Genomic DNA, 18,379 nt, shown 5'->3' with positions numbered 1-18,379 from the left:
AACAAGAACCGAGCAAGAAAATTTTGGGATTGGGGGTAAAATCTTAGATACCCGATTAAGGCCAGTGTCCTACTAGTACCTGTCCTCTGCCGCTAGAAACCTACACACCTGGGACAGATGTAAAACCTGGCCTGGACTCCCTATACCCAGGGCCCTGCTCCCAAGCCTCGGGGCCCCGCCCCCCGGAGTTGCGCAAACTCAGTTGCTATCTCTCTAAGTCTTCCTCCTCCTCCCTCCAGCGGTTGTCAAAATCCGGACTCTAAACTTCCCTAAGGCCCAGGGCGCAGATCCACGCATGCTCAGCATCAAGCAAGGGCGTTCACACGCACGTGCTTACGGCACGCCTCGGCGCCTGCGCGGTAGCAGCCGGGTGTCGGCGCTCTTAAAAAGCTTCTCGCACTTTGACTCCCGCTGTCCGCGGTAGCAGGTTTGAGCTCTGCGTCCTGTGCACACGCCTTGCAAGCGACGGCGCCATGGGTCTGACTAACAATTCCAGCGTACGAGGTGAGGTGGGGCCTGGGAATGGGTGAGGCTGGCGGCCTGCTCACCGGTTGCAGGGTTCGCAGCTTCTCTGGGTTGTTACCGCTGCCCGACGCGCCCGCCGGTCCCGTAACCTTGAGATGCAGAAGGGCAAGCGCTCCTGGCTGCGTGCTCTGGACGGGATGGGAAAAGGGACGAGGTTAGAGTATGCATTGCTGGTGCACCGGGCATAAGTGGTGTGGGGCCATACGGGCATCTACCCAACTCTGGTCCTCGTTTCCCCTAACTAGCTAAACCCTAAAACCTAATGGCTCTGCTGCTAGCTTTTCTTGTTTTCTGCTTAGGTGGTTCTGTGTCCTTTAGTCACAGGGCCTGGGGGGTGGGGGGAACAAAAAACATGTTCTCCCTTCTCACATTTAAATCTGAAGCCAGAACGTCGATTTTCTGCGGTCCTGAAGCGGTGCATGACTAATCACATCTTAGATTTGCAGATTTTTTTTTTTTTTTTTTTTTTTTTTTTTTTAAGAGGGAAGAAACCCGATCCGAGGTCTTCAGTTTTCCCAGTTTTTTATTATGCCACTGTCCGGCGGCAGTAGTCCAGGATAGAGGACTGAAAACCGAGTTCGTTGAGCTTTCAGCTTTCCCAGCCTCCTCCTCTGTGCTAGTACCTAGGATGTGGAAATAATACTTCGCGGAAGGTCCAATTAAAATTAAGGGAATTTATAGAAGTCGCTTAGTGTGGAGTTTCAGTTTATAACAGTTCTCGGTAGTTGATAATTGTTAGTATAATACTGTGTACTAACTACATAATATATGTGATCTCTCTGCCCAGGTATAAAGTGCCACTCCCCAGGGTTTGGTTACCTGTAACTGTAGTTGAGTAAAGGTAAAGAGATTGTCCAGAAGTTAATTTAAAACAGCCCCGTTGATTCATTCAGAACATATTGAGCATCTGGTGCCAGGTTCTGTAAAAAGTCCCTACTAACTTGAGTCCTAATTTTATAATAAAGAGGTAGGTTCCATAAATTGGAGAGTTCCACTTCAGTTAACAAAATTTACCTTGCAGAGTGAGGGTGATAATCCATGACTTTTCTGTTACTTATGATAAAGAGATGATCATTTGCAAAAATTATTTCAAAGGACACTCATTTGAGACTCCTTTAAATAGAGGTCCCTTGATGCATTTAAAATAGGGAGTGATTTTTGTTTGTGTTTTTGTTTTTTTTAAATAAACTTTTCCTAGGATTACAAAGATTGTATAAAATAAGATGTTCATGTGACTGGTGCTGCTGATGTTTTTACTTTTATAGGAAGACTGTTAGCACATGTGAAAGGTGGGCCAAAAGATCCCAAAATGTATTTTTTGTTTAAAATGTGGGGTCATTTTGTGTAAATGGGCACTACACTCTATTTAAGTACTGTTGAATTGTGAAATAGGTGAACCCCTAGGACTTCTTATCACTGTCTGTAGGCTAATCTTTCCTGCAATCAAGACAAATTTTTTGTTTTTTAATTCTAACCATAAGGGAGTTTAAAGGTGACTTTTTCACTGGTTTGCTGTTGTCTAAGGGACAGGAAATCTCTTGGTGAAGCAGTTATTAACTTTAAAGTGAAGTACCCAACTTTGTAATGAGTAACTACATTTTACTTCACTGAAAAGCATAAAGGTTGTTCTGAGGATTATAGGTAGAGGCCCGAAGCCTTTGTAAATCTGTTCATCAAGGTAGGAACAAAGAACTTCTTGGGAATCTACTTTTCAATGTTTAGATGTCATAAAAGTTTGGTTGTACTCTCAATTTTTGAACGAAGCTTGTTAATTCCTATGGGTTGAAAATCATTTTAGACCTTTTAAGCTGGGAGACGATGATCAGGTCTCTTCTCAATTAAATAAATTCATAATTCTAAAGGGTTTAGAATGGTATGAGACAGTGGTAAGCACTATATATATGTTAAATAAAAAATAAAAGGATGTGTGTATGCATGTATATTTCTTTTATATTCAGAAGAAAAATAATGGGTGGTTTATAAATAAAAATTAATGGAGATGAGGCCAGGACTCAAATCAGGGACAGACAGTGTGAATGAATGATTGAATTAAAATCCTGTCAAAGAGCCCAATCAGTGGATGGCTTTTGACACCAGTTTGGTGTCAATGAGACCATTAGTTTATTACTGTTTCTAGCACTAAGTGGTCTTCATTGCCCAATTCCCCAGTCTCTTATGATTCCTCCTTATGCCCAGAAGGTGACCTTTTTAACTGTCATCATGCTCATTGATACCTCTAAACCTCATTGTATCTGCTCTCATCCCTTTTTTTATGGGCTGGACAGCAGGGGATCTGAACCCCTGACCTTGGTGTTATCAGCACCATGCTCTTACAAGTGAGCTAACCAGCCAACCCTGCTCTCATCCTTAACTTCTTCCCTTCTATTTGCAAGGAAGAAATTAACTCTGAAGCCATTTTCTTCTGCTTCCTTAAGCAGTTGCCTCGGTGATACCTGTTGCTTTTAAATCTTTAGCTCCTCATAGGTTTTTCTTGTCTTCAACCTAAAGTCACTCATAATTTACCCTCATCTTGAAAAAAAAATCCAACTAAACCAGATATCGTAAAAGGCCTTTCTTAGACTGCCTTCCCCTCAAATCACTTTTTCATACTTTGCTTTATCCTCATCTTACAAAATAGAAATGTGTCTGCGCACTTTGTTTTATTTTCCATCCCAAGCCCTGATCATTACAATGCATGTAACCAAAACATTTCATGAATTCTTATTCTCGAACTTTTATATCCTTGTGTATTTTATTGAAACTAATTCTTAATTTTCTAATTCATTTAAGCTCAACATATGAAAATATTGTTTTGGTTTAGTAAATTCAGAGTCATTTAAAGTAACCATGTGAGGGTCTTTGTCTGAAAAGGAATGTGCAGATCATACTGAGAATAAAGGAGATAGGTCCTATATACAATAAACAATAAATAAATAATGGGAGATGGGGGGATTTGGAGCTATCAATGAACCAAGATTGGCCGTCAATTGATACTTGGAGCTGGATGAGGGTAAATGAGGGTTCATTATAGTATTCCTGTGTATGTCTGAAATGTTCCATAATAAGGTGTTTTTTGGGTTTTTTTGTGTGTGTGTGTGTGACTGGTAAGGGGATCGGAACCCTTGGCTTGGTGTCGCCCGCACCGTGCTCAGCCAGTGAGCGCACCGGCCATCCCTATATAGGATCCAAACCTGCGGCCTCGGCGCTACCAGCGCCGCTGCGCTCCCAGCACGGCACTCTCCCGAGTGAGCCACGAGTTCGGCCCAAGGTGTTTTTTTTTTTAATTTGAGGAAATAAATTCCACACTTTGGTACAATAGATTAAGAATAAGTCATTTGGTGTAAGAGCAACGTGAGGGTAGGATGAATGGATGGAATTGCAAATTCAAATTAGCCATCCATTATTTCCTCTTACTCAGCTAACACTGACACCACCTGTATGCCAGACCTTGAGAAAAAAATGTTACCAGGCCCAGCCTATCAATTTGGCAGAGATCTATGGGAGGAAAAGATTTAAACACAGTTTCTCTCCCCTTCTCCTGATATAAAAGGAACATTCTGATTCTGTGGCAGTTGACAGTAGACAGAAGAAGGCAGTTTGGGGCAAAAGGGGGCTAAAGGAAAAGAAGCAGGATAAGATTTCTGTGTAAGGTAAAGCAAAGTAATCTTCACAGTAAAGAAAAGCCAGGAATGAGTTATAAACAAGGGTGTGGGGTTTGGGAACAAGTCCATGTTTTCTCCATCTCTGAATAATTTTAAGAGAAAAAAACAAATATTATACATCACTAGGCCAAGAGAAGAGTAAGAAAGGAGGCATTATTTAGAAATGTTATCTTTCTCTGTATATTTGTTCATTAATGGTGTTTGTGTAGATTGAAAGCATTGTTAAGCAAAGTTGAGTAGGATGGGTTTTATCTAACTCTAGGAATAACTGTACCTTGAGAAATGTCTATAGAAAAGGAAAGTGAGGAAATGAGAAGAGGCAGAAATAATGCTAAAGATTTTTCTAGACCTCCATTCTGAGCCAGTGTCTAAAAGGTCCCAACTAAAATATCTTTATTGGTAAAGTCTCGTCTTGGTAAAGTCCCTTGTTGTCTCTGAGATTGTGACTATTCTTAATAGGCTCATACCCTATCAAGGACTGAATGTTATTTGGATTTTATTATTTTTATTTGTTTACTTTCTCAGGTTTTGAGTTCTTTATCCTAATTGTTGATTTTTCACTGTCATCATTTTTGTCTATCTCTGCATAGTTTCCTTTTACTTTTCACTAGAGTTGCCAGTGGCATCCACAGCTTTTTGCCAGAAAAGACTGATTCAGTCTGCAATAATGAAATGATAAAATAGCAACATTTTTCTTACTTCTGGGAACTCTTACATTTGTCCCTAAAGAGATTAAAGAATTAGGATTTGGGAAGGGAAAAAAAAATAGAAGTTCTTTTCTTAAGACCTTATCTAGCTCTGGGATTCTAAAAAACTCATCCGAAGCACATACAAAACTGTTTTCCTAGCACATGTATGGTACTGTGACATTTGCATAGGGTCCTAAGGGACCCTTACAAGAAGTACAGTCACAGTGATTCCTCGTGGGGCAGCCACTCTTGGGTAATATCTAGAGTCAGCTCCCACTTCTTTCAATGATGTCTTTGGTGTTGCCTGTTTTCCATGTTGATTATTCTGTCATTTCTCCCACTATCAAAAAGTCCAGGGGAGGTAAAAAGACTTGAAAAAAAAATGTCCGTCTGGCCAATTAGCTCAGTTGGTTACAGCGTGGTGTTAAAACACCGAAGTCAAGGGTTCGGATCTCCATACCAGCCAGGCACCAAAAAAAGAAAAAAAAAAAAGTCACCATATGGATTCAGCTGGTAAAATGAGAAATGAGAACAGGAGGAGAATGTTTTATTGATGAAAGATTCTTTTGATCTATCATGAGTTTCACATAGAAATTCCTATAGCATTCTCTTTTTGTACCATGAAACAAATTAATATTGGACAATTATAGTTGTTCTTTGAATCTCAGGACTTTTGCAATATGCAGGCACCATTAAAACAAGTAGGTTAAGAGAGTACTTCATAATTCACCTGAAAAGTAAGGTGTTACTAAGATCAGCAACATTTAGGGAGTTGTCTTTTGGGATATTGCCCCCTTTTAAGTTCGTACTAAACATTATTGAGCATATACTGTTCAAAGCAGTGTTCTAGTCCATTTTGTGATAGGTACATGAGCCATTTGTAGTGGCCTTCCATTAGCTGAGAAGTGGATTGCTATAGCTACTGACAGGGAATAGTTTCTCAAGAAAGTTCCATGGTAAATAATGCATCAGAAAAGAAGATCCTGAATCAAGCTGGAAATCACTGCAAAGTCACAGCCCTGCTTGGAATCACCACAGGGTTATGCCATGAAGCAGCTCTAAAATTCAAGGCAAATCTACACAAAATGTGTGTTTTAAAAGGATGCTCTGATGGAGCCAAAGGTTTGAAGCTGTCAAAGGACTTACTAACTTGTTTTCTCAGTCATGAAACACCTGGGAAGCACAAAACATTACTGTTTATTTTAGGGGATTATAGCAAAGTGGAATGGAAATGTTACGGGAAAGAAAATAATCTAAATTACTTTGTAAGGAAAAATACTAGTGTGGCTAAAAGTAGAGTCCAAGGAACATGCCAATTAGAAACATTTGATAAAAACTAAATTACTAAATAAACCAGAAGAGAAGACCAAGGTAAAAGGTGCTAAGTGTGAGAATGGTGGTTCCTTTCTGTTAGAATTTGTAAGATTGAGTTCCAATTTTATGTAAGACACTACATTTAGGTATAGTAATTGATTACATTAGTGAAATAGGAAATTTGACTCAGTAGTGCAAATAAGCTATAAAGTTAATTGTTCGTTATGTGTTTTCATTTGGCCTTGGAATGTGTTTTTTTGTACTTATCCCTCTAGGGCTTTATTCGATAGTCTGGGAACTTATTTCAAACACTGTGAAGATCTGACTCAGGAAGTGCTGGGAAGCAGTCCAGTGTGTTTATCCTGACCCTTGTTCAACTTCTTCTGCAGCCCGCTCCATGCTGGAAATAGACAACTCTCCTCTGAGGCTGAGGCTAACCAGACTATGCCCACCTTTCTTCTCTCCAACATTGTCTGGAGCCGGGGTAGTTGTTAAGCCTTTGGGTTTCTAAGAACTCCTTGGAAAGCTGCGTAATAATAATAAATAGATGGCCTGTTAGTCAAACAAACAATTTTTATTGTTAGAAAATAGATTAATGTCATTAAATTTAAAATGAAGTTTGTAGAGAATTCAGATAATAATCCATTTGTGGATAATAGAAATTTAGGATTTATTAAATGGGAGTATAACTGTAATTATATTAATCATGTTTTCTGCAGAATATGAAATTAGTACATTCTGATTTTTATTTTAATAATGAGAAAGCACGTTCAAATTTTAAAAAACAGACTTTTGAATGACTCTGAAACTTAGAATCCTGCTAGGTATATTCCTTTGAATGTTTAACATTAAGGATGGTTTTGTTTTATGTGTCCTTTTTTGTTTTTTCTTCGGATATCAATTTGGTTTGTAGTTGTGCTTTATGCAGTAGTTGCAATAGAGTTTTGGTAAATTAAATCATTTTAAAATCACGAAGGGATCTTGCTATTTAATGAGCTCTGATGAGTCATTTTGTTAACATAATCACCTCTTGAATTTTTTTTTTTTTTTTTTTTGGTCTTGTTTGTAATCTAAATTTGTATGTTTCACAGTTGTTGTTTTTTTAAGCAATAGGTACCTGCAGGCTCACATGTTATTTAAAATCTATCTATGAACACTTTCAAAAAGATCATTGAAACTTGTTTTTTCTTCTCCAGCTATAAAATAATTTTTTAAGTTTCCCTCTTCTATCTTAACTTAGCTGTCATCATTCAATAGAAAATACACAATTGCCTCATTCAGGGCTGGGGAAAGTCTAAACAAAGGACCATTACACCAGTGTGTTCTGGTGATTTTGTTAACATTAAAAACCTTTGACTGCTGGGATGCTTATACTCAAAAGCTGGATTTCCTGAACATTTGTGTTAGATTATTAGTGTATATTTTGGTTTTAACAATTATTCCTGTTTTCCTTCTCTGTTCTAGTTGAATGGATTGCAGCAGTTACCATTGCTGCTGGGGCAGCTGCAATTGGTTATCTAGCTTACAAAAGATTTTATGCTAAAGATCATCGCAATAAGTCAATGATAAACCTTCACATCCAGAAAGACAACCCCAAGATAGTGCATGCTTTTGACATGGAGGATTTGGGAGATAAAGCTGTGTACTGCCGTTGTTGGAGGTCCAAAAAGGTGAGAAAAACAAGTCCTTCCTAAACTGTTCTATCAAACTTTTATCACCAGATCCTGTTATCCAGTTTTTTCCATGAACTCTTAAGGAATATGTTTACTAAAATGTATAACCACTATGCAGTAAAATTACTTCATACTCTCATTGAGTTTGGGTGAATTTAACCCTATTCTTTGCCAAGCAGGAGAGAAAAATCTTTTTAATTTACTCATAGGATCCTCCCCAAGTGGATGTTAGTTTCCATCCCAGGAAATGGAGTGTGCAGCCTAAAAACAAAGAGAAACAAAAAAAATAAATTCTTTCTTTTTTTTTTTTTTTTTTTTTTTGAGCTCTCAAGCTCTAGATACTAAGACAAGTTTTAGAAATTTCAGAAGAAACTTTTAAAAATTTACCCTTAAAAATTTCTTATCTGTTAAATAGTCTAAGCCTTCTTTCAGTTGCAGCTCCTGTGGTTAAATTTCTAACAATAGGATTCTTAAGGCTGGCCAGCTAGCTCAGTTGGTTAGAGTATGGTATTGTAACACCAAAGTCAAGGGTTTGGATCCCCATGCCCGCCACCAAAAAAAAAATTTTTTTTAATTCATTTCCTTTTATGAGAATTGCATTGTATCAAGGTCCTATTGGAAGTGTTATCTATGACACCTACAGGTTTTAGACGTGATAGCAGCTAGTGTTCCAAAGTTGGTAAAATCCTCTCCCAAGGTCATCTTGAAAGGATTGGTATACCGAACAATTTCAGAATTTCTGGTGTGTTCTGAGAAATACGGTATAAATGCTGTACGTACTGCCACTGTTAGCATTCAAATAAAATGGATTTCACAGAAAACATGAAAAGTCCCCCAGAAAAGCAATAAAAATGATGTATCTATTTCCGGAAGCCCATTATGTTGGGGACTCTTCACAATAGAGAGCCATTTTCATGAATCACATGCCACAAATATGGAAGAAGCCACATACTAGGTAATAGGAAGTGTATTTTACTAACCTCTTTCTCCTGGTATTATTGATGTTGTACAATAAAAGTGAGATAGTGCTTAGATTATGTCATTGTGTCTGAAAACTGGTTGATGAATGTGGAATAGGAACCAAAAATTAACAGGCCCATTACAACAAATTGCACCTTAAGAAGACCACTGTTCATTTGGAATATGGGATTGTTAGTAAGTACTAATGGGGTTGCTAGAAACGAATCTTTCAGTAATATTCCATGGACTAAACCTGGTTTGTTTTTTAAAAGGTGCACCCATCATAGGCTCCATTCTTCTGTTGCTCACTAAAACATGGATAGTAATAAGTTTAGAAACCATGGAATTTTTAAGTCAGAGTTGTATTGGTTCTTTAGTCAGTGATCTTAAATAATTTATTTACTGTCTACTGTAAATACATGTATGAGTCAAGTTAAATAATAAAACAGCAGATGTCATAGATGTATTTGTATAGTAGGTATAGTACAAATGCTATAAATAAAAGTAAGATAAAACGAATGGCTTATGCCATAGGCTAGAATTTTCTGGAAATGCATAGTCATATACTTGGGAGTTAAATTGCCGCTGGAAAGGTTGTTGGTGTTTGAATAAACTTCAAGTATTGGGGACTCTTTCTCAAAATCTGCAAGGAAGGACTCATGAGCAAAGTTGGGAAGGATAAAAAATTTAGTTTGTTCCTTGCCCTATTCTCCCCCCAGGAATAAGTGTAAATTGAAGAGGGACTTGAGTGCCTGTGTGAGGAGTCCGTGCCTCAAGACATGGGTGAGCTATCTGGCAGGGGTTTTAGATATAAAGTTGTGATTCTTATACCAGGGTACTAGCTGTGGAAATGGAGAAAAAAATGAACAGATACATGACACGTTTTGAGGAAAGGATCAGCCAAATGCAATGACTTTTGTGTGGAAAACACAAAAGGAGAAAAACTAAAGCTCATTGAAGGGTCTACACATGTGATGAGAAGAAGGTGGTGCCATAAATAGAAATAAGGAATTCAAGGTGAAAAGCTGATTTCCAGGACAACAATAAGAAGTTTAACTTCAAAGAGTGAATTCGAGGTGATAGTTGACTAGAAATGTATAGCAGACAATCTGAAACGTGGGAGTAAAGCTAAGACATCAGGGTTGGAGATAGAGATCAGAAACCTGATGAGTCAAGTCTAGGAATGCAACTGATCCTTGATACAGATAGAAATCAAGGGCTAAATATGAAATCTTGGAGAATTTTTTGCATTTTGGAAAGAGGAACAAGAGCCAATTAAGGAGATGGAATGGGCCAGAGGGCTTAGAATAAAACTAAAAATATCATGACTTCAAAATGGAAAGAGGAAATTTTTCAAGGATTTGTTACTGTTTTGGCACATCAGCCTGCAAAAACAACCAGGTGAATAGACTATTAATGGTAAGACTGTTGGATTAAGCAATTAGGAAATTGAACTTCTGGTGTCATTTCAACAGCATAGAAGCAGTATCCAAGTGGGTTAAAATGCAAATTACTAATAAATAAATGCTAGAAGTCTGAGTATATGTCACAATTTCAGTAAATTTAACAATGAATGGAAAGAAAAAACATAAGGTAACTGCTTGAGTAAACTCTAAAGCTTGGCTTTGAGGTCAAGTAAAGGATGTTTTCTTTGATTGCGTTTTCCCAGAGAGTAAAGGGTCCAATAAAGTAAACATGGACTTTCATGAACTAAGATCTCAAGTATTTCAAGACATAAGCTAGTGGTTTAAATGTTTATTGGACTTTATAATTCAAAACATTCCAGGATTATTCTTTCATTTTACAATTTAGAGTTTCCAGATGGTTACACTAGGGACTGCCATTTCTCAAAGGTAGGCTTCAAGAGAAGGAATGCCAGACCAGTCATTTTATTTTCAATTTTCTCAATGTGTGGGGTTTTTTTTGTTTTTTTTTTTCGCTTTATCGTTTATACCATTTAGTGATCCTCTTTGCTTCTCCAATTTGCCAGTTCTGAATTTTCACTGAGTCTTTGGCACTTTGAAAGTGCATGAATCAATTAAGAATTCACTGTGAAAAAAAAATTTTTTTGGCAACTGGTCAGTACAGGGATCGAACCCTGGACCTTGGTGTTATCAGCACGACACTCTAAACAACTGAGCTAACCAGCCAGCCCTTTGAATATTATTCAAATTAATGAATGTTCTTATTCTTCAGACACCTTTGAAAACTCCCTGTATTCCTGAGGTTATCACACAAGTGCCAGATCACATACTTAACGTGCCGCTTCACGGAAGACTTGTAATTAATACCTTTGATTAAATGGTTATAGTGTGTTTATATTCAATAATTTTTCCCTCATATAAACCAGTTGTATTTATAATATAACAAAATATAAGCACCTTTCTAACCAATCAAAAAAAAGTTATATGTGAAATAAACTTCAATTTTAATTCATTCTTAAGGTGCAGTCTCAAGTAACCAGTTGTGTCGCAAACATTTTGAGCAGGTTTCCCAAACCTAATGAATCAAATCTCTTAGTAATGTGCAGAAATTACATTTTTTAAAACACCTCATTCTTCCTCTCCTCTTTCCACAATTGGTATGCCCTCTGCTGTTTCAGAAACTGGCCTACTTCATAATATTTCACTAAAGGGCTCTCTATATTTGAAGTGAAAATGAAAGGAGCCAATAGAGAGGAAATGATTAAAGTGACTACAGGGAATGGTGTTACTTGAGACAGTGGTGTCTTGTTAGAGGGTGGAGGGAAATGGGAGTAAGAGCACAGATGTGAAATTCAGCCTTAAAAAGGAAGAGATAGTCTTACTTTCAAAACAAGAATGAAAGAACTTTGATGTAAGAGGGAAGAGTATGCAACATAGTCTTGCTAGATTCTCATCCCCACCCCCCACCCACCCACCCACCTTAGGTAGGTTACATCATTTGCTGAGCAATAGCGTGGCCACAAAGGAGGCAGGGAGGGTTTGAAGGTACAGACTAAGAAATGTGAAATAGAGAAGAGCCTTGCCAGCTAACATCAGGAGCTCAACTGAAATGAAATGAAATGTGACTGGGCATACTGTGTAGAATAATTTTCTTTCATTTACAACTTTGGCATTTGAATTATGATTTTTTGTTACTGTTTTTGGTGGTGTGCTTGTTTCTGGCGGGGGAGAGGGGTGTGAGAGAGAGATGGAAAGCCTTCATCCTGTTGAAGGTTTGGAAGTGGGTTATACTGAGTCCATTCCTTCACAGAAACAATATTTTGAATTTGGTTACATTCCTTGGCCAATCCACATGACGACAATCTTGTAAAATCTTAATTTTTCTTTATGCATTTCCATATTACACTCATATCTATCTTACATTTTATTAAAGTAAGCACCTAAGAATGATGTAAAATGTTATGTTGTTTGTTCTCTAAGGTAGTCTCAAAGATCTCATTATTGTAGTTTTATTTTTTCCCCCAAGGGTTTGCTGTATTTTAACTTATTTTTTGAATTGAAACATAATTAATTATACATGTTTATGGGGTACAGAGTTGACTGGTTTCAGGTCTTATGCTTAAGTCTTTAATCCATTTTGAGTTGATTTTGGTATATGGCAAGAGGTACAGGTCTAGTTTCATTCTGTACACAGTTGGAACAAAAAAAAAAAAGAATTTCAAAAAAATGAAGAAAACCTGCAAAATCTTTCTGATAACCTTAAGCATACAAATATCCATGTAATAGGTGTACAAGAAGGGGAAGAGAAAGGAAAAGGTATTAAAAGCCTACTTAATGAAATAATAGCTGAAAACTTCCCAAATATTGGGACAGAGACGGTCTTACAGATCCAAGAAGTTCGAAGATCCCCAGATTCAACCCAAAAAGTACCTTCCTAAGACACATTGTAGTCAAATTATTCAAAGTCTAAAACAAAGAGAATTCCAAAAACAGCAAGAGAAAAGCATCAAATTACCTGTAAGGGAATTCCCATCAGGCTAACAGCAGACTTCTCAACAGTAACCCTACAGTCCAGGAGAGGATGGGATGACATATTTAAAGTAGTAAAAGAAAAATACTGCCAGCAAAGAATACTGTATCCAGTAAAGCTTTCCTTTAGAAATGAAGGAGAAATAGTATCTTTCCCAGACAAACAGAAACTGCAGGAATTCACCACCACAGGACCTCAACAAATCCTAAGGGGGTCCTACATGTGGATCAAAAGAGAGATATTTGTCACCATAAATACACAAAGAGTAGAAACCACTAGTAGAACAGATAAGCAAATGAAAAAGAGAAAGGAAATGTATTTTATCAATGCAAAAAGACACCAAACAACAATGATAAACAATAAAAGGGAAAGAAAGGAACATAAGAAATATAGAAAGAACCATAGAAATATTAATAAAATGGCAGGAATAAGACAATACTTTAATTTTCTTTCTCAACCAAAACAAGCATATTTCTCAGGGCAGTTTATGGTAGCCAAAATGGCCCCAGGCAACTTCCTTGGGACATATAATCAAGACTCATTAAAAGTACAAAGTTTGGAAAATGAAGATAATTTTTTTAAAAAAATGTTTCAGGTGAGATAAGTCAAGAAGGAGCACTTATTTATTTCTGTCTTGAATCACAGAAAGGTAACTTGAGATGTGGGGCTATTAAAAAGAAGCAAATCTTACATTTTTTATGGAGACTGTGATAGTGTTGCTAGCTTTCCAGGTGGAGAGCAAAGATCTCTAGTGTTTTTTCTCCTAAACCTTTATTCCGTCCTCTTCTCTACCCTTTCTCTCCCAGTTTTAAAGGTGTTTGGGATTTGTAGTTTTCAAATTGGGTCAACAAACATAACAGGATATTTTTGGGAAATATGGGAAATTCAACCAATTTAAATCACAAACTTTCAGTATTAATAAATAGACACTGGCATCTTAGAACAAATTAAGTATTGATATTACATCAACTGAATTAAATATACTGGGTTTTTTTTGTAATTTCAGTTCTTTGCTTGACAATTTAACAAATTTCAGAATTTTAAATGAGTTAATAAAATTCTGATGTTTTTGTTACAATATTATTTAATACAAAAACTACTACACTTCCTAGATTATGTTTAAAAGTATATATTCACCATATATTTTCTTTCTCCTGCATAGAAAGATCAGAAATCAAGGTACTTCTTGAAAAACATAAATATTGTTATATAATTTACCATTTTAATTTTCATGTGAACTAATTACCATTCATTCACTTATACTATATTGAGAATCATGAATTAACTTCAATAAATATATTCCATTAACATGTCAACGAAATATTAATTTCATTCTTAAGAAATTGTTAATCCTATCTTGAAATTACCCATTTTGGCCCCCAGCTGAGAAAAAGGTTTTGGCTTTTTCATTAACTTAAAGTGAGAACTCACTGATTAATAAATATAATCACATGAAGTTTGGGAGATTTAAGGCAGTACTTACTGGAGTTAAGTGATAAAGTACCATTAAAAGATGTCTGTGTCTGAAAAAAATTATTTTTAATATCTGGTTTACAGTTTAAAGGCATAAAAGCTTTATATACTTTTTTTGTTTTTTGGCAGCTGGAGGGTATGGGCATCTGAACCCTTGACCTTGGTATTATAACATTACGCTGTAACCAACTGAGCTCACTGGCCAGCCCTAGCTTTATACGCTTTAAATGCATGCAAGTTTGTTAACAAATAGGCAGGATGTACTACTCATTACTTTTTAAGGAAGCATTTATTTTTTATTTATTTGCTTTTACGAATGGGAAGAAACAAGCTGATTTCAGTTTTTAGGCAGAACTTGATTATTAGAGAAAGTATATTCTCATTTTATGTTGTTTTTTTCTGTGTTCCTCTATAGATTTTTTCCTTGTTCTTGATATTATGTATGGAGGAAGATAATTTGAGACAATACATTAGTTTTCCAGTATTTTCCACATGAGATTAAAAAAGAAATAAAAGTTAATTGTGCCATCTCAGTAAGTTATTGAGGCTTTTTATTTAGAAATATTTCATTTTTCAGAAATACATTTTATAACCCATGTGGATAAAATTGTACAGTGAAATGTTTTGTGTGTGCTATTTATAAAAATGGAGTCTTCTACAATGAAAACTTATTCTCATTGTAAAATCATCTGTGTTTGTTTATTAAACACATGTCACTCTGAAATGCTGTACTTTGCTGTGGGATACATTTTAGTTTAATTTTTATAGCCTCTTTCCTCATCTGTGCCAAGAATAAAGTGAAAGCTTGGGTTCATGGTTTTTGCTGCAAGGACTTGTTTTTAATATGAATATACTGCATACCACATCTTATTGGTCTAAAAAAAAGAAAATAGTGTAAGCTTTACATACATTACACTTACACTGCCATCAACCCCAGGATAGAATTTATATCTGGAAATATAAGATATGCTGATACCTTGAGGCTTTGTGTAATTTTTAACTAATTTAGTACCTCTTAAAATTACATACAGGTAGTAAAATTAAAATTGGATTTCTGTAACATTAGCCAAATATCATTTTAATCTTAGTATAGAGACTTTTGGATACAAGAGTTCAAAATTATGTATGATCATTGTCAAATTTGAGGTATCTAAAATTATACTCCCTTCACTATGAGTAATGAGGTGATTGCTACTCTTAAGGTCAAGTCTTTACTGTATAGGTTCCTTCAATGCAACAGTGTACCTTATACTAAACAGTGACACTCTAGATTCTAGAGTGTAGGTACATTCAAAACATCAAGAGTAATACAAAGATGCTTTTCTATTTTTGACATGAAATAGAAATAAAAGGTATAGAAGGAAATATAGAAGGAAAGTAACAAAAAATATACTAATTGGATCTTAGAAGTATAAAATCTTGAGTCATCTGAAACATTGAATTCTTATTTTTATTGTTTAACAATAGGAAAGATATACTTGCAAAAACTAATGACACTTTTATATAGCAAGCGTATTTAGAAATGAAAATATACCTAATTATAATAACCATAAAAATATATAATGACACAGAAATAGTCTTAACAGAATATGCATAAGAACTGAGGATGAAAACTATAAGAGAAATAAAGTAAAAGTTGGTAAAAAAAAATTCTCAAGCTTATCTGGAAGAATAAATAGGTTAAATTTAATAAAGTTAACAAAGAAGAATAATGAAGAAAACTAGCCCTACCAAATACTGAAACATATTTTATCGTTTTTCATGACCGGCACTCAGCCAGTGAGTGCACCGGTCAGTCCTATATAGGATCCGAACCCGCGGCGGGAGCGTTGCCGCACTCCCAGCGCAGCACTCTACCAAGTGCGCCACAGGCTCGGCCCCTGAAACATATTTTAGACACAACTGTTATCCAAGTGTAGTAGGCTGATTAATATAACATAGCACCTATAAATAGGTACTTTTATATGTGGAATTTATTTTGATAATATTATGAATAAATATATAACAATTATTATTATTATTTTTGGCAGCTGGCCAGTACAGGGAATTGAACCCTTGACCTTGGTGTTACAGGGTCATGCTCTAACCAACTGAGCTAACCAGCCAGACCCAGATATAACAATTTTGGAAGCAACAAGCTCTAATAATACTGAAGCAACAGGATCTTAGAACAGCATTCTGCAAATTATGCTCTATAGAATACTATGATAATGGATATCAAAGTTAAAAGTGTTCAGGGGCTGGCTGATTAGCTCAGTTGGTTAGAGTGCAGCCTTGTTCCACCAAGGTCAAGGGTTCAGATCCCCATACCAGCCAGCCACCACAAAAAAATAAAAATAAAAAAAATATATTCATAGTCTAGTCAGCTTGAGAAATTCTAGGTTAAAATCTTGTTTTTTACAGCAGGACCTCTTTAAAATACTCAGGTATTCTATGAGTCAAGAAGGCCATATGATATGTTTTTTAATCACAGACTGAAACCAGAATATCTTGCAGGATTCAGCTTCTTTAGAACGTACTCTGGCAAACACTTTAGAAGTTTAATTTTATCCCTTTCCCTCCCACTGGACACCAAAATGTCAGTTATATCTAAAACGTGAAATCATGCAAAGGAATGGAAATGTATATTTATCACATCTCTAAAGAAAGGAGTCTCCATGAATGATGTTCTTAAAAAGGGAAATACTGGCACACTTATATGAAAGTGAGAAATTAAGAATATAAAAATAAGCAAAATGAAGAGGTTTGAGGGAAAGATTGCTACAAAGATGATCAATATAGGGGTAATATATACAATTTGATTTCAAAAGAATGAACTCAAACTCAAATAGGAGATGGAAATAGTTCACTAGAAAGGAATGTAAGTAGTACATAAACAATAGAAAAGGTTTTCAACATCTATAATCAAGTATCACAATGAAATTCAGTTAATGATCTGTGTATTATCCACAAGTCAGTTTCTTCCTCCCACTTATTATATGGACTTTACATATGTTCTTTTTTTTCTTGACAGCTGGCTGGTACAGGGATCCCAACACTTGACCTTGGTGTTTACATATGCTCTTTAAGAAAGCCTGTAAAACGTCGCCAAGGAAAATCTTTAAGTTACCATGTTATGTATATGAATTAAGCATCACCCCCCACTCTGCCAATTATAATACTGGTTTTGGGATTAGACATCTCACATTCTCTTTCTCTTCCTAGTTCCCATTCTGTGATGGCTCTCACACAAAACACAATGAGGAGACTGGAGACAACGTGGGACCACTGATTATCAAGAAAAAAGAAACTTAAATGAACAGTTGTGATGCTGCATATCAATTTGTCATGATGTTACCTGATCGTTTAATTAGAATGACCACCACTTTTGTCTAATGCACCTTCCCTGGGTTCTAGATATGATACATTGCAAACTGCAGCTTTCACATTTGTGGCATTTGCCTTACTTGTTGAAACATCGTGGTGCACATTTGTTCAAACCAAAAAAAAAGAAAAAGGAAAAACCAACCTCAATGGGCTGTGGGTTATTTTGGTCTTGTAAGGATTCATTTCTCAAAATTTAGAATATTGAAATTAGAATATAGTTGTATCTTGTATTTAACATATTAAATATTCTTAAAATCATGTATAGCAGATTGTACTTGTAAGTTCAAAGAAAATTTATCACTTTTTCATCTTAGTTAACCTAGAAAATAGAGTGTGATTGAGCTACATTAATTTCTTGACACAATCTGGGAAAAAACTGTTATGACCTTGATTTTCTTCTTGACAGTGATAATGACATTGAGAAAATATCGCTCCGGTATTTTCACAGTTTTCAGTCAAAGTGAACTATGAATGTTATTCTGCTTAATTATCAGTTAGCCAGGTCGGTAATAAAGGGGCATTCATCTTCATGGATATGTAATTGATCTTTAAAGGAACCAATTGTGGAAAATTGGATCCAAGTGATATTAGACTTAAAGTGAGTCATAAAGGATGCCTTAAAATGTAATGTTCCAGAATTCTGGCCCAAGGAGTGGCAAGCTCTTGAACTGAAGACATGGAAGGAATTGGAACACATAATGTCAAGTCTCTTGATTGAAAAGCCTTACATTCATGACAGAAATAGTAGTAACGAGGTTAAAGA

At 36.0% G+C, this 18,379-nt stretch overlaps 1 protein-coding gene across 1 annotated transcript; it reads left to right on the top strand.

Moving 5' to 3' along the window:
• The first annotated feature begins 351 nt into the window (after positions 1-351).
• CISD1 (CDGSH iron sulfur domain 1) lies at positions 352-17,757 on the top strand. Its single transcript, XM_063102417.1, has 3 exons — positions 352-504; positions 7,655-7,860; positions 17,455-17,757. The coding sequence occupies exons 1-3, from the start codon at positions 474-476 to the stop codon at positions 17,542-17,544; spliced, it is 327 nt and encodes a 108-aa protein (XP_062958487.1). The 5' UTR covers positions 352-473; the 3' UTR covers positions 17,545-17,757.
• Positions 17,758-18,379: the final 622 nt, after the last annotated feature.

The sequence above is a fragment of the Cynocephalus volans genome, chromosome 7 (genome assembly GCF_027409185.1).
Source record: "Cynocephalus volans isolate mCynVol1 chromosome 7, mCynVol1.pri, whole genome shotgun sequence".
Lineage (NCBI taxonomy): Eukaryota > Metazoa > Chordata > Mammalia > Dermoptera > Cynocephalidae > Cynocephalus > Cynocephalus volans.
This window is presented reverse-complemented; position numbering and strand designations above follow the sequence as displayed.